The sequence below is a fragment of the Anabrus simplex genome, chromosome 5, assembly GCF_040414725.1.
Source record: "Anabrus simplex isolate iqAnaSimp1 chromosome 5, ASM4041472v1, whole genome shotgun sequence".
Taxonomy (NCBI): Eukaryota; Metazoa; Arthropoda; class Insecta; order Orthoptera; family Tettigoniidae; genus Anabrus; species Anabrus simplex.
Window position 1 is genome coordinate 19,930,817 of NC_090269.1, and position 12,400 is coordinate 19,943,216.

The 12,400-nt window shown below is 41.1% G+C and overlaps 1 protein-coding gene across 1 annotated transcript in view; it reads right to left on the reverse strand.

Annotated features, from left to right (window-relative positions):
• Positions 1 to 12,400, reverse strand: part of LOC136874332 (cell adhesion molecule Dscam2) — a 1,095,748-nt gene that overhangs the window by 244,009 nt on the left and 839,339 nt on the right. The window contains exon 7 of the mRNA XM_068227756.1: positions 3,375 to 3,526. Coding sequence (XP_068083857.1) covers positions 3,375 to 3,526 — 152 coding nt within the window. The remainder of the gene's footprint in view (positions 1 to 3,374; positions 3,527 to 12,400) is intronic.

Genomic DNA, 12,400 nt, shown 5'->3' on the forward strand with positions numbered 1-12,400 from the left:
GTCTGACCATCCATCCATACCTTACATCACTGCGTGCACGGTTGTTATGGTTACACTTCCGTTACACATTTTGTCGCGTCACGTTACGCACATTTTCGGATGATCCCTAGTCATAAGACATATTTATGTCAAAATAATATGAAGAGTTATTATCTTTCATTACCTAGTGCAATAGTTATTTGAAGGGATACAGTTACAGTACCGGTCAAAAGTTTAGGACCACATAAAGAAATCACGAAATGTCATCTAGAACCTAAAATTGTGCCACTAGACCTCTGTAATTTTCTTTCTGAGCTCTCATATCTAATAGGATATATGTCGCCTGATTTCATTGAGTTAGTCCAAATACTGTAGAATTTATGAATTTTTAACATTTGGAAGGTCACACCAAAAAATCACAAATTTTGGTAATATAATGTTCTGAATACTCTAATTGGTTGCAAGTATCACCAACAAGATTTTTTTGTAGACTTAGGAATTGGTGGGGGCCATTTTAGTATAAATATAAAAATTCCGAACATATGCGGCACCGTTTTTGCGTGTTTTATTTTCTTTAACCAGGGCCAAAATTGTTGATTTTTCTTTGCCTTTGTCATGTAAGGCCCAAGGTCTCAGCACGAGCTATCGGCGTCAAACTTATCTGCCCTGATAGTTTTTCATTTGCACTCTGCGGATGGCATCCTAGAACACATTTCTGATGATCATAGCTCACACTGAGAGCTATGACAAGAACAAGGTAAAATTGACTATTTTTGCGCTGGTTTGAGAAAAAAATAAACGCACAAAAATGAGTGCCGCATTTTTCAGAAATTTTTATATTTATACTAAAATGACCCCTAACTATTGCTAAGTCTCTACAAGAATCTTTGTGGTGATACTTGAAACCAATTAGGGGATACAGTACATAATATTTCCAAAAATATTGACTTTCTGATGTGACCTTCCAACAGTTAAAATTGTATAATTTATACAAAACTTGGCATAAATCACTGAAATCAGGCGATGTACATCATATTAGATGCAAGAGCTCAGGAAAGAAAATACAGAGGTCTAGTAGCAAAATTGTAGGTCTTAGATGGAACTTCATGATTTTTTAATGTGGTCCTAAACTTTTGACCGGTACTGTACTATCCTTTCAAACGAGACAGATATATGGCTAAATATTGCACCTATATATACAGAACAGTTTTTAACAGATATTTAAGTCTGCCGAAAAACCCACTGTTGCCGCAACAAAAAATGGCCACTACCAAGGCCTGCATGAGACACTCGATATGACAGAAGTGAAAATAAGTTCTAACGCCTAGCAAAATCCCGCCATCGAGAAATTGAAGATAATTGCGTATGTGGTGGAGACGAAATGGACACTGTTTTATGAGCCCTGTAATATAATTAAAGCATTTCGAAATAGGATATATATATATATATATTTTCAACGGATCAGGAGATATTTGAGGCGGACAACTTAGCTGAATAAGCCTGTATATTAAGGTTACCTGTAATATGAAAATGAACATCTACAGCCTATTTCCAGTCACTCGACCGGGCCAGGAATGGAATGAATTAAGCCCTCATTTTGCGGCGAGGACAGGAATGGTACCGGCTGCCGAAGCCTGTCGCGCTGCTCTGGGACAATGATTAATGACTGACAGATGAAATTAAATGATATTGGAGAGTGTTGCTGGAATGAAAGATGACAGGGGAAACGGGAATACCTGGAGAAAAACCTGTCCCACCTCGGCTTTGTCCAACACAAATCTCACATGGATTGACCGGGATTTGAGGGTGAGAGGCTGGCGCGCTGCCACCTGAACCACGGGGGCTCTTATCTGTAGGCTAGAAAAATGAAAGGGCTGGCAGCTTTATCTCGCACGAGATGTTTGGAGAGGAAGATGCCAAAGATGCACATAGATAGGCCTATTCTAAATTCGCTTGTACATTCCAGAATATTGTTTGGGGGTAGGAGTATGGAGCACTGAAGAAAGCCGCAAAGAACTAGATGCAGGCCTAATAAGTAATACGTTTTTAAGATAATAGTGGGTCTACCAGAAAGGAAGATAATAATGGAATTAGAATGCTATGTGAAGCAGATGCAGCTAGAATGGTAGTAAAATATTGTAAAATATAGTAAAATATTGGCAAGAAGTGGAAGTCCGCCTCTGTAGTGGTTAGTGTGATTAGCTGCCATCCCCGGAGGCCCGAGTTCGATTCCCACCTCAGCCTTTCTAGAAGTGGTTTTCCGTGGTTTCCCACTTCTCTTCCAGGCAAATGCCGGGATGATATCTAACTTCCCTCTTTCTTGTCTATCCCTTCTGATCGTTCCATCCCCCCACTAGGCCCCTATTCAGCATAGCAGGTGAGGCCACATGGGCGAGGTATTGGTCCACCTCCCAGTTGTATCTCCCCGATCCAAAGTCTCACGCTCCACGACACTGGCCTTGAGGCGGTAGAGGTGGGATCCATCGCTGATTCTGAGGGGAAATCCAACCCTGGAGGGTAAATGGATTAAGAAAGAAAGAAAGAAAGAAAGAAAGAAAGAAAGAAAGAAAGAAGGGGAAACGGGAGGGAAATTTTAAGTTTAGTTTACCAACATCAGATGAAGCATTTAGAAGCTGATTATTGACTAAGAAAAGTAAAAAGGATGCTATATAGAGTGAAAGATAATGAGAAGCAGATGATCATAGCAGAATGTAAGAAAAAAAAAGTCGTATTCTGTGAAATTATGCAGAAGTTGTCAATAAAAAAGGCAAGAAGGGAGCAACGAAGGCCTTATTTCACGTTGTACAGCTGGTTGGGAGACATCTTTTCTGCTTAATGAATGTAATTCTAAAATGAACTTATTCGGTTGAAATCCAAATTGTCACTATCACTGATCTTCGTAAAATTTCCTTCGTGGTTTGTTGTGTAAAGTGTTCTAATCTTTCGATATTTTGGTGCTTTACTATTCCTAACTTGTTGTGTCTTGTGCTTCAATACATCAATTTTGTTCATCCGAAGTTGCCAATTCTTGTTCATCCCCTAGTGTCCTTGTATTTTCCTGACTGCTTGTACATTGCTATTTATACCTTCCCCCTTTGTACCGTCCACAGTATACCTCTCCTTGCCCAGCAATTGAATATGTCGCCACATCGGTAGCGGAGGTAACACTTCATTTGGCTCCCCACACCACGATTTCCATAACTCACACGGACATGGCTAATGCTGACATCTCTCATTCTACATTCCACATAATGTTACAAGGAGGTTTTGGAAGTGTTGTAGTATCCTTGTTGGTATTATTTTCTTAACTCACATGGCTGATGCTGACGCGAAATGTGGCATGCACGATAAATGTCCTTGAAGACTTCGGCTCTGTGTGCAGGACTTGAACTTACCGTATACATTGAGACGTGCGGAGTGCGATGACTTGCCCGCTCTGTTCTCGGCTGTGCATGTGTATTCTCCTCCATCTTCTACCATCACTTGGCTGATGTTCACATGGCTGATTACGTCACCATGAACCGTGACGTACTGCCCAATCACAAATCTGAAACAAACAGAAGAAACAGTGAATCTTAGAAAACATAATATATGATGGTTCCAGATGGAAGAACGGATTTCTTTCCGCACATGAGTTACGAATTACGCCCAGCAATTTCAACATAAAACACACAAAACACACTTCTCTGAGAAAGAAATATGTTACAACATGGTCACACGAGATATCTTGTTATTTTAACTCTCTCTTTTTTTTTTTTACAAGTTGCTTTGCGTCGCTCCGGCACAGATAGATGTTATGGTGACAATGGAGCAGGAAGAGGCTAGGAGTAGGAAGGAAGCGGCCGTGGCCTTAATTAAGGTACAGCGCCAGCACTTGCCTGGTGTGAAAATGAGAAACCACGGAAAAACATATTCAAGGCTGCCGACAGTGGGGTTCGAATCCACTATCTCCCGAATACTGGATACTGGCCGCACTTAAGCGACTGCAGCTATCGAGCTCGGTTTAACTCTCTTTTGTTGCGTAGCAAAACAGTCTCCGTAGATATCATGAAGGCCCATGAGGGAGTGGAGGGTAAAGGCTTCTACTATTCATAACCTCAGCACTAAGTGGAATCGAGTGGTTGGCCATATGTCCGGCCGCCTTCCCTGATGTACTTCATCAACCCACCGTCGCGTTCCATCGGGTTACAAGATTGTAACTTCAAAATAACCTGGACAATATTGTGATATGGACAGCAGGCAATGGTATGATGATAAATGGGGTTAAAAGTCAGGTTGTGAGTTTCACTAATAGGAAAAGACCTCTCAGTTTTAATAGTGGTGGTGGTGGTGATTATTGTTTTAAGAGGAAGTACAACTAGGCAACCATCCTCTATATAACACTAATCAGAGGGAAAAATGGAAGGGGTCCGACACTTCGAAAAATGAAGATATCGGCCAAAGGAAGGCAAGGGCCACGAAGGGCGAAGCCCTCGCAAACGTAATAGCGTCGGGGTCGGAAAAGAACAAGAGTTGACCAAGAGAGGCCGGATAGGATATATGAAAGTGAGGAGCCTGACACAAGTAAGTGGAAGCAATGCAAGGGCTCAGCTAAGGGCCCCGTGGTCGCCAACCCACACTCCAAAGTTCAGAGCCCCTGGGGCCTCTTTTAGTCGCCTCTTACGACAGGCAGAGGATACCGTGGGTGTTATTCTACCGCCCCCACCCACAGGGGGTTCAGTTTTAATAACTGCATTGATGGGGAGAAAGTTCCTTATGGGGATCACTATAAGGTGTTAATATAAGGAAAGATCTTCATTGGGGTAATCACATAAATGGGATTGTAAATAAAGGGTATAGACCTCTGCTCATGATTATGAGAATATTTAGGGGTTGTAGTAAGGATGTAAAGGAGAGGGCTTATAAGTCTCTGGTAAGACCCCAACTAGAGTATAGTTCCAGTGTATGGGACCTTCACCAGGATTATTTGATTCAAGAACTGGAGAGAGTCCAAAGAAAAACAGCCCGATTTGTTCTGGGCGACTTCCGACAAAAAAGTAGCGTTACGAAAATGTTGTAAAGTTTGAGCTGGGAAGACTCGGGAGAAAGGAGACGAGCTGCTTGACTAAATGGTATATCCCGAGCTGTGAGTGGAGAGATGGCGCTGAAAGTCATTAGTAGACGAATAAGTTTTAGTGGTGTTTTTAAAATCAGGAAATATCACAATTTGAAGATAAACCTGGAATTCAAGAGAAGAAATTGGGTCAAATATTAATTTATAGCTAGGGACGTTAGGGATTGGAATAATTTACCAAGGGAGATGTTAATTAAATTTCCAAATTCTTTGCAATTATTTAAGAAAAGTCTAGGAAAATAACAGATAGGAAATCTGCCACCTGGGCGACTGCCCTAAATGCAGATCATTGTTGACTGATTGACTGACTGACAGAGAATCTTCGTCCGCTAACGGAGGGCATTTTGAACATCTCACCTACGGAAGAATTTCATATAGTACCGGTATGCTGGTGCGTTCTGTTCCTGTGTGTTTCTCATGATTAATGTACTATACAGAGTTGGAGAAAAATGAGTTTTAATATGGAAATAAAGCGTTTCCTGACCCATGACCATATTTTTCTTCTTCTACGTATGAGGAATGTGTCCTAAAAGTTTGGCCGTACTTTACTGTTACAAAACAGAGAATAATGCATAATTATGCTGCATCATCTGAAGGGGCGTAACGTATACCATACAGACCCGCCTGCCAAAATAAAAATTCGGGCCCCTTCAAATAAAATGTAACATCTATAAATAACGAATATACATTTAATTACAGCAGGTAAAAGCAATGCAATATATTGTCAAGTTATACAAACAAAGGGGTAAATCTCATCCTCCCAATGTCGTCGCCTATGACGTCAGACAGCCGGCGGATCCTGGAATTAAACCACTTTAATTTGTTTCATTTTTCAGTAACTATACTTTGTAGCCGATACGGAAGTTTCAGTCATATTAATAATGAATCTTTATTGCAACCAATGGTCAAATAAAAGAATAGAATACATAGCACTATTCACTACAGAGACTTTTCAGAGAGTAGGCTCTCTTTGGGCACTCCAAAGCGTGGTAACGGCCACAAAGTCTATTGCACCATCGACATACACAGTCACTATTCGGATCGTGAAAGCAGGAAACAGGCTTTGGACCGCTGCACGAGTCACCGCGTGTCTCAGTTCAAAACAACTTTGTTGCCAGTCAGTTGTAGTCATTGCGTCGGTTGTGTAGAAGTCACTCCATATTTCGGTCTTTTTAAATTTCAAATTACGCAGGAAGTCTTGGTATTCTGTCGTCGATTGCAGGGTCATAGAAAACCGTAGGTCTTCGATGATAAACAGTTCTCTTGTCAGTTCGTAAACAAGTCTCGAAGGCGTGTATTTGGACACACAAAGGATTCGTTTAAGGAAGGTAGCTTTAACCCTTTCTAATTCCTTTAGGTCTTTCTTTTTCGAGAAGGTCCATATTAGTTCTAAACCGTAAGTTGCAATTGGAGTAATCTTTAGATGAAACAGTTTCATTGCTGTCTCAATTGATAATAGATCGATGTGCTCTATATCATTTATTGCTATTATTGCTGCAAGAGATCTTTCTTTCACGTGAGCTGAGAATGTTTTGCCGTTCATTTGGAGAGTTATTCCAAGGTATTTGAAAGAGTTCACAGAATTTAGAAGAGAATCTTCAAAATAGAAAGTATCTGCAGCCGCTCGTTTTCCTCCTCTTCTAAAAACCATCACTACTGTTTTCTCTTTGTTAACTTCCAAACCGGCCTCTTCACACCATTTTGACAGTCATATTAATTTATTCGATTAAAATACCAAAAAGTATACGAAAAAAATTAAATAAAATCTGTTCAAATAAAGCTTGAAACAATCAAACCGCACAACTGATAAGCCTAGTCCACTGCCTGCTCGATCTGCATCCGATGGCTGCTTGTCTATTATTAACTTCCAAGGTAGTTAGAGTAAGAGGTAGGGATCACGCGCAGGTCTCCCCACCAAGCTTGGGTGGCGATGACGTCACTTGAACCCTCAGCGCCTTGTCCTCTATATGAGGTAGGCTAATACACAGCTGTAAGCTATTCTGTTTTAGCCACAAGTCAGAGATAACTTCATTGATATTTTAACATCACCTAAGAAAATGCATTCCACTTCACTACTACAGTAGAGTAATAACAGGAGATAATAATAGGAGATCAAATACAGTGTGAATCCAGCAGCGTTTCTGAAGTATTTCGATCTGTATAAAAGGATGTACCAATGCTAAGACTGTGATAGCAGTGGAATGGCCATTCCATATGTTCATGTTCTCAACACCTATGATAACAATAACAAGGGGCTCTAATTGTTACAGACTCGAACATAAAACTTGATGACTGCAAGAAATATGTCCGTTGTTACAAGCAGTATTGGGAAACTATATACACCGTCAACAACACAAACAGCAAATTTTAAGAAACTGTCCACAATACAAACAGTACAGTAAATGTTTTCCTGCAAGTGCCAAGAAATGACAAATTCCACGTTAACATTAGATAGGCCATATTCATGAGCCTGTATATCAACATTCTTAGCACTGGTTTCATATACAACATAATAAATTGCCTTTCATAAAAAAATAACGGGTATGTTATACACAAAGAATAATGCTGATATTAAAAATATATATAACAAAACACACTTATCCATAGCATCAGTGGAATTTCTTTGCTTTTCTTCTTTCTTTATCGGTGTTGTATTAACAGAAACCCGGTCTCTTCAATGTCTTACTTTTGTTTAAAGCGTCCATTGGAATAAAAGAACGGCTTCTCACGAAGCAACTTGCAAGCTCATAAATTTCGGAGAATGTCTTTTTCAGGATATCCGTAAGGTTTGTGATGATGTTAGAACCCTCTTTCAGTTCTTTCCCGTGGTAAAATTGAAACTACCGAGCTCGATAGCTGTAGTCGCTTAAGTGCGGCCAGTATCCGGTATTCGGAAAATTGGGTTCGAACCCCACTGTCGGCAGCCCTGAAGATGGTTTTCCGTGGTTTCCCATTTTCATACCAAGCAAATGCTGGGGCTGTAACTTAATTAAGGCCACGACCGCTTCCTTCCCACTTCTAGCCCTTTTCTGTCCCATCGTCGCCGTAAGACCTACCTGTGTTGGTGCGACGTAAAGCAACTTGCAAAAAAAAAAAAAAAAAAAAAATAAAAAAAAAATAAAAAAAAAATATATATATCTTTTTGAAATTTAATTTCCATCCCTTGTAGTTTGACCTGTTTTCTCTCCGTAATTACTTTCTATATCGAGGTTCTTCTTTATCCTAAAAGCTATATAGCCAGTGAAGTCTTCAGGCAGCTCCTTGGTTTCACGACTCCCCTCGAGCTGTTTTACTAGATCTTCAAGGGCTTTAACGAACCCTTGCTCATCCTCCGATAAAAAATAGGATGTTGTGGGCTCAACGCTGGCCTTAGACTGGCACACGATATCCGAGTTTTGATCGAGTTCATCAGTACATATTTGGGCGAAATATTTCATTATCTTCCGGAGAACAGTTGGAATTTCTTATCGCCTTGGAAGCATTGAGGCTAGAAGCAATGATTTCACCTTTCGCGTCACAGCTGTCGGAAGAGGATCGTCATAAAGCCTTCCGAAGCCTCGAAGCTGAGAAAGATAGCTTTCGATAATGTCTTGATTACTTCTGTCACCATTTATTTACGTCAGTGGTTTTAGGGAATTCATGAAAGTGTATGTTTCGTTCCTTCGCGTGCCTGCTATGATTTGTGCAGCCTGCAATGGCATGACAAAGCATACTGAAAAGTGTACATTATTACTGATTTTTACGTTTTATCTCATAAAATAAACACACACGGTTTCTTATACACCACAGATATGTTACTATCGTGTATTATTAGCACCTAGCTTCTGCGTGCACAGCGATTCTTACTCGAACTACCTCTACCTCACTCAGAGCAGATTCAACGCGAGGGTCCTGCGTGACGTCACAGCTCTGCTTTGCCACTGCGCACCTCTCTCGTGATCCCTACCTTGTATTCTACGTACCTTGATTAACTTCGTGCAGAGGGATCTCGCTTGCAAATGAATACCAAAGAGCTAGAATAACATAGAGGGGATGTATGCCAGACAGCAGCGCTCCTTACGAAGGTAAGTTCATAATGGGGCAGCCATGTTTCGAGTTGTCAAAAGAAAGCGAGTTGACACGAGAACATAAGATCAGCTGACAGGGAGAGGAGACTGTGCGTATCGATTGAACATCTTAAGTTTTAAGAAAAGAAAAGTTAGAGCCTCGCTTTCAAGAATGCCAGCCGTATGCTTGCGTATGTATAGTGATTGATAATGTTCTCTTTTTGCGACTTACAAATGATGGTTTCTTGGTACCTGTTTATCCTTTGGCCTTGAGAGTTCATTATTGTAGCCATCTGTTGTGGGCATGTGATTCACTGAAAATCCAAAGCCTGTTTCCAGTCATTCGACCGGGTCAGGAATGGAATGAATGAAACCCCCATTTAGCGGCGAGGATAGGAATTGTGCCGACTGCCGAAGCCTGTCGCACTCCTCTGGGGCAATGATTAATGAATAACAGATGAAATGAAATGATATTGGAGAGTGTTGCTGGAATGAAATATGACAGGAAAAACCGGAGTACCCGGAGAAAAACCCGTCCCGCCTCCGCTTTGTCCAGCACAAATCTCACGTGGAGTGACCGGGATTTAAACCACGGAACCCAGCGGTGAGAGGCTGGCGCGCTGCTGCCTGAGCCACGGAGGCTCTCTGTAATTCATTGAAGTTTGATATTCAGCTTTTTTTTCTCCATTATGGTCCTGAAGGCTATATCTCACTTTCTATGTTTTGTGCTTGGGCATTGGTTTGATGTAGGCCTATTCCAGTCAAACGTACACCAAACATAGTAAATACAGTATTCTACTGTTGTTTGCGAAATTTATTAAGTGTTTATTGTAGATGTCAGTCGCATTAATGTTTAAAATTAGGCTACACTTCATAACGGACAACTTTCATCTAGTAAACCCAGTACCGAACGAGTTTACCGTGCGGTTAGGGTCGCGCAGCTGTGAGGTTGTTGGTGGTGGTGATGATTATTGTTTTAACAGGAAGTACAGTTGGGCAACCATCCTCTGTTAACACTAATCAAAGGGAAAACATGGAAGGGGTCCGACGCTCAGAAATATTAATATGTCGGCCACGAAGGCCATGAAAATTATATACTCCCTAGGATTAGAAAAGCTAATGCCGTCGGGGTCGGAAAAGAACAAGAGTTGACCAAGGGAGGTCGGATAAGATATATGAAAGTGAGGGGCCTGGCACAAGTAAGTGGAAGCAATGCCTGGACTCAACTAAGTGCCACGTGACCGCCAACCCACGCTTCCAAGTGAAGATCCCCTGGGTCACCTTTTTGTCGCCCCTTACTATAGACAGGGGATACCGTGCTTGTTATTCTACCGCCCACACCCATAGTGGGGTGCTGTGAGCTTCCATTTGGGAAATAGTCGGTTCGAATCCCACCGTCGGCAGCTCTGAAGAAGGTTTTCCGTGGTTTCCCATTTTCACATCAGGCTGTATCTTAATTAAGACCACGGCCGCCGTGTTACCATGTTTCCCATCTCTTCGTTGCCGAACACCTTCGATGTGTTAATGTGACATTAAACAAGTATTTAAAAAATGTAATGCCAGTACGATACCTTGGTGGGAAACAATGATGTGTCCCCTACATTATAATAAATATTCGTAATTACATTAGACCATTATAGTGGTACTCATGGGGATGTAATACGTTTCTGATCAGAATGAGGTTGTAACCTATCGCAGGTCCCTTTCGTTTTAAGGATTTCCGTCATAAATATCAAATTATGTCCACGGTTTTTCTGACAATTAATGCTTAACCACAACAGCCAAGCAGGGTTCCTATTTCATGGCCTGTTCGTACGTGAAAGTATGACGATTCTCCTTATATCCTTTTCGAATTACCCTACAATCACGTGATCGTGGTGTTGGCCTCGCGTCGCAATGAGGATGAAGTGAAACTATTCGCACTCTGTAATTATCAATGCTTTAAGCTTTCCGCAACAGTCTTTAATTTTGCACCAGTGATTCTAAAATGCGTATTTTGAACATTTTTCGTCATTCGAGAACCACGCCCCCTTGCTTATGTGAGCACTGAAAACGTGGCGGACGTTCGTTCAATTGGCTTCAGCCAGTTAGCGCTTTCGCCTCTCTATGTTATTCTAGCTCGTTGTACTACACAAATTTCTTATTGGCATTATAGATTGTTGTTGAATGAATGTGTAACAAAAGTTAAATGTTCAGCAAAATTTGTGCATAATACGATGTCTTGTGCACTGCACATCAAGAAAATATATGTTATACTATCATGTGGTATTTCGGCACCAAATTTCATTGCTAACATTATTTTTAAATAATTTGGTGCAGGTCTTTTGCGAGGGGCCTGTCGCAGTGTTGCGAGAGACGGCGAGCTGTGCTGTGTTACACTCAATGCAGTTATAATGACTGCTGCTAGATGCAACCAAATAGCAGTTTCTCTACGTGCAAATTGTAAAAGCGAATTATTTAACGAAACTGCCCTGACAATTTCCGTGTAGAGTAACATTAGGCTAGGGTCTGCGGGGCCTCGTAAAGGTCCGGGCCCGCCCTGCAGGCTCTAACGTTACGCCCCTAATCATCTGCATCATCTGTACTGTATATCTGAACTTCCAAAATTCACAATAGGCCTATTGTTATATCACCGGTGATTAACCGAAGAGAAGCAATTTCAGATATATGTAATATTAATAGATGCTGGTAAAAACCAGTAAGTATGTTCTCGCAATCTCTGAATATCCTTGTTTTTCTGTTTTTGATGATGTTTATGATAAAGATGACTGTTTTGTAAAGGGCCAAACATCCAGGTCATCGGCCCTATTGTATGTTTAACGTCTCTCTAACATTAGCAGAATTTCGACAATGCGGAGATGAGAAAAGGGAAAGAAGCAACCGTGGCCTTAATTTAGGCACACCTCCGTATTTGCCTGGAGTGAAAATGGAAGTCTACGGAAAACGATCTTCAGGGTTGCAGATGGAGTGGTTGGAATCCGCCATCTGACAAATGTAAGCTCACGGCTAACGATCTGTATCACACTATCGCTTTAATGGATTCGTGTGAAATACTTGTGGAACATTTAATACTCTACCTATATATTTACTCACCACGTACGTGCCTACAATGTGAAGCCATAGGATATGTTCTGATATTATTTTAATCATCTGAAAGACACACAAGGATATGTATGTTGCATACATATCAGTATAAAAATTTTGAATGCTACATGGGATTAAACACGTTTCAGTTGAAGGGACTGGAGAAAGGATGCAGGAG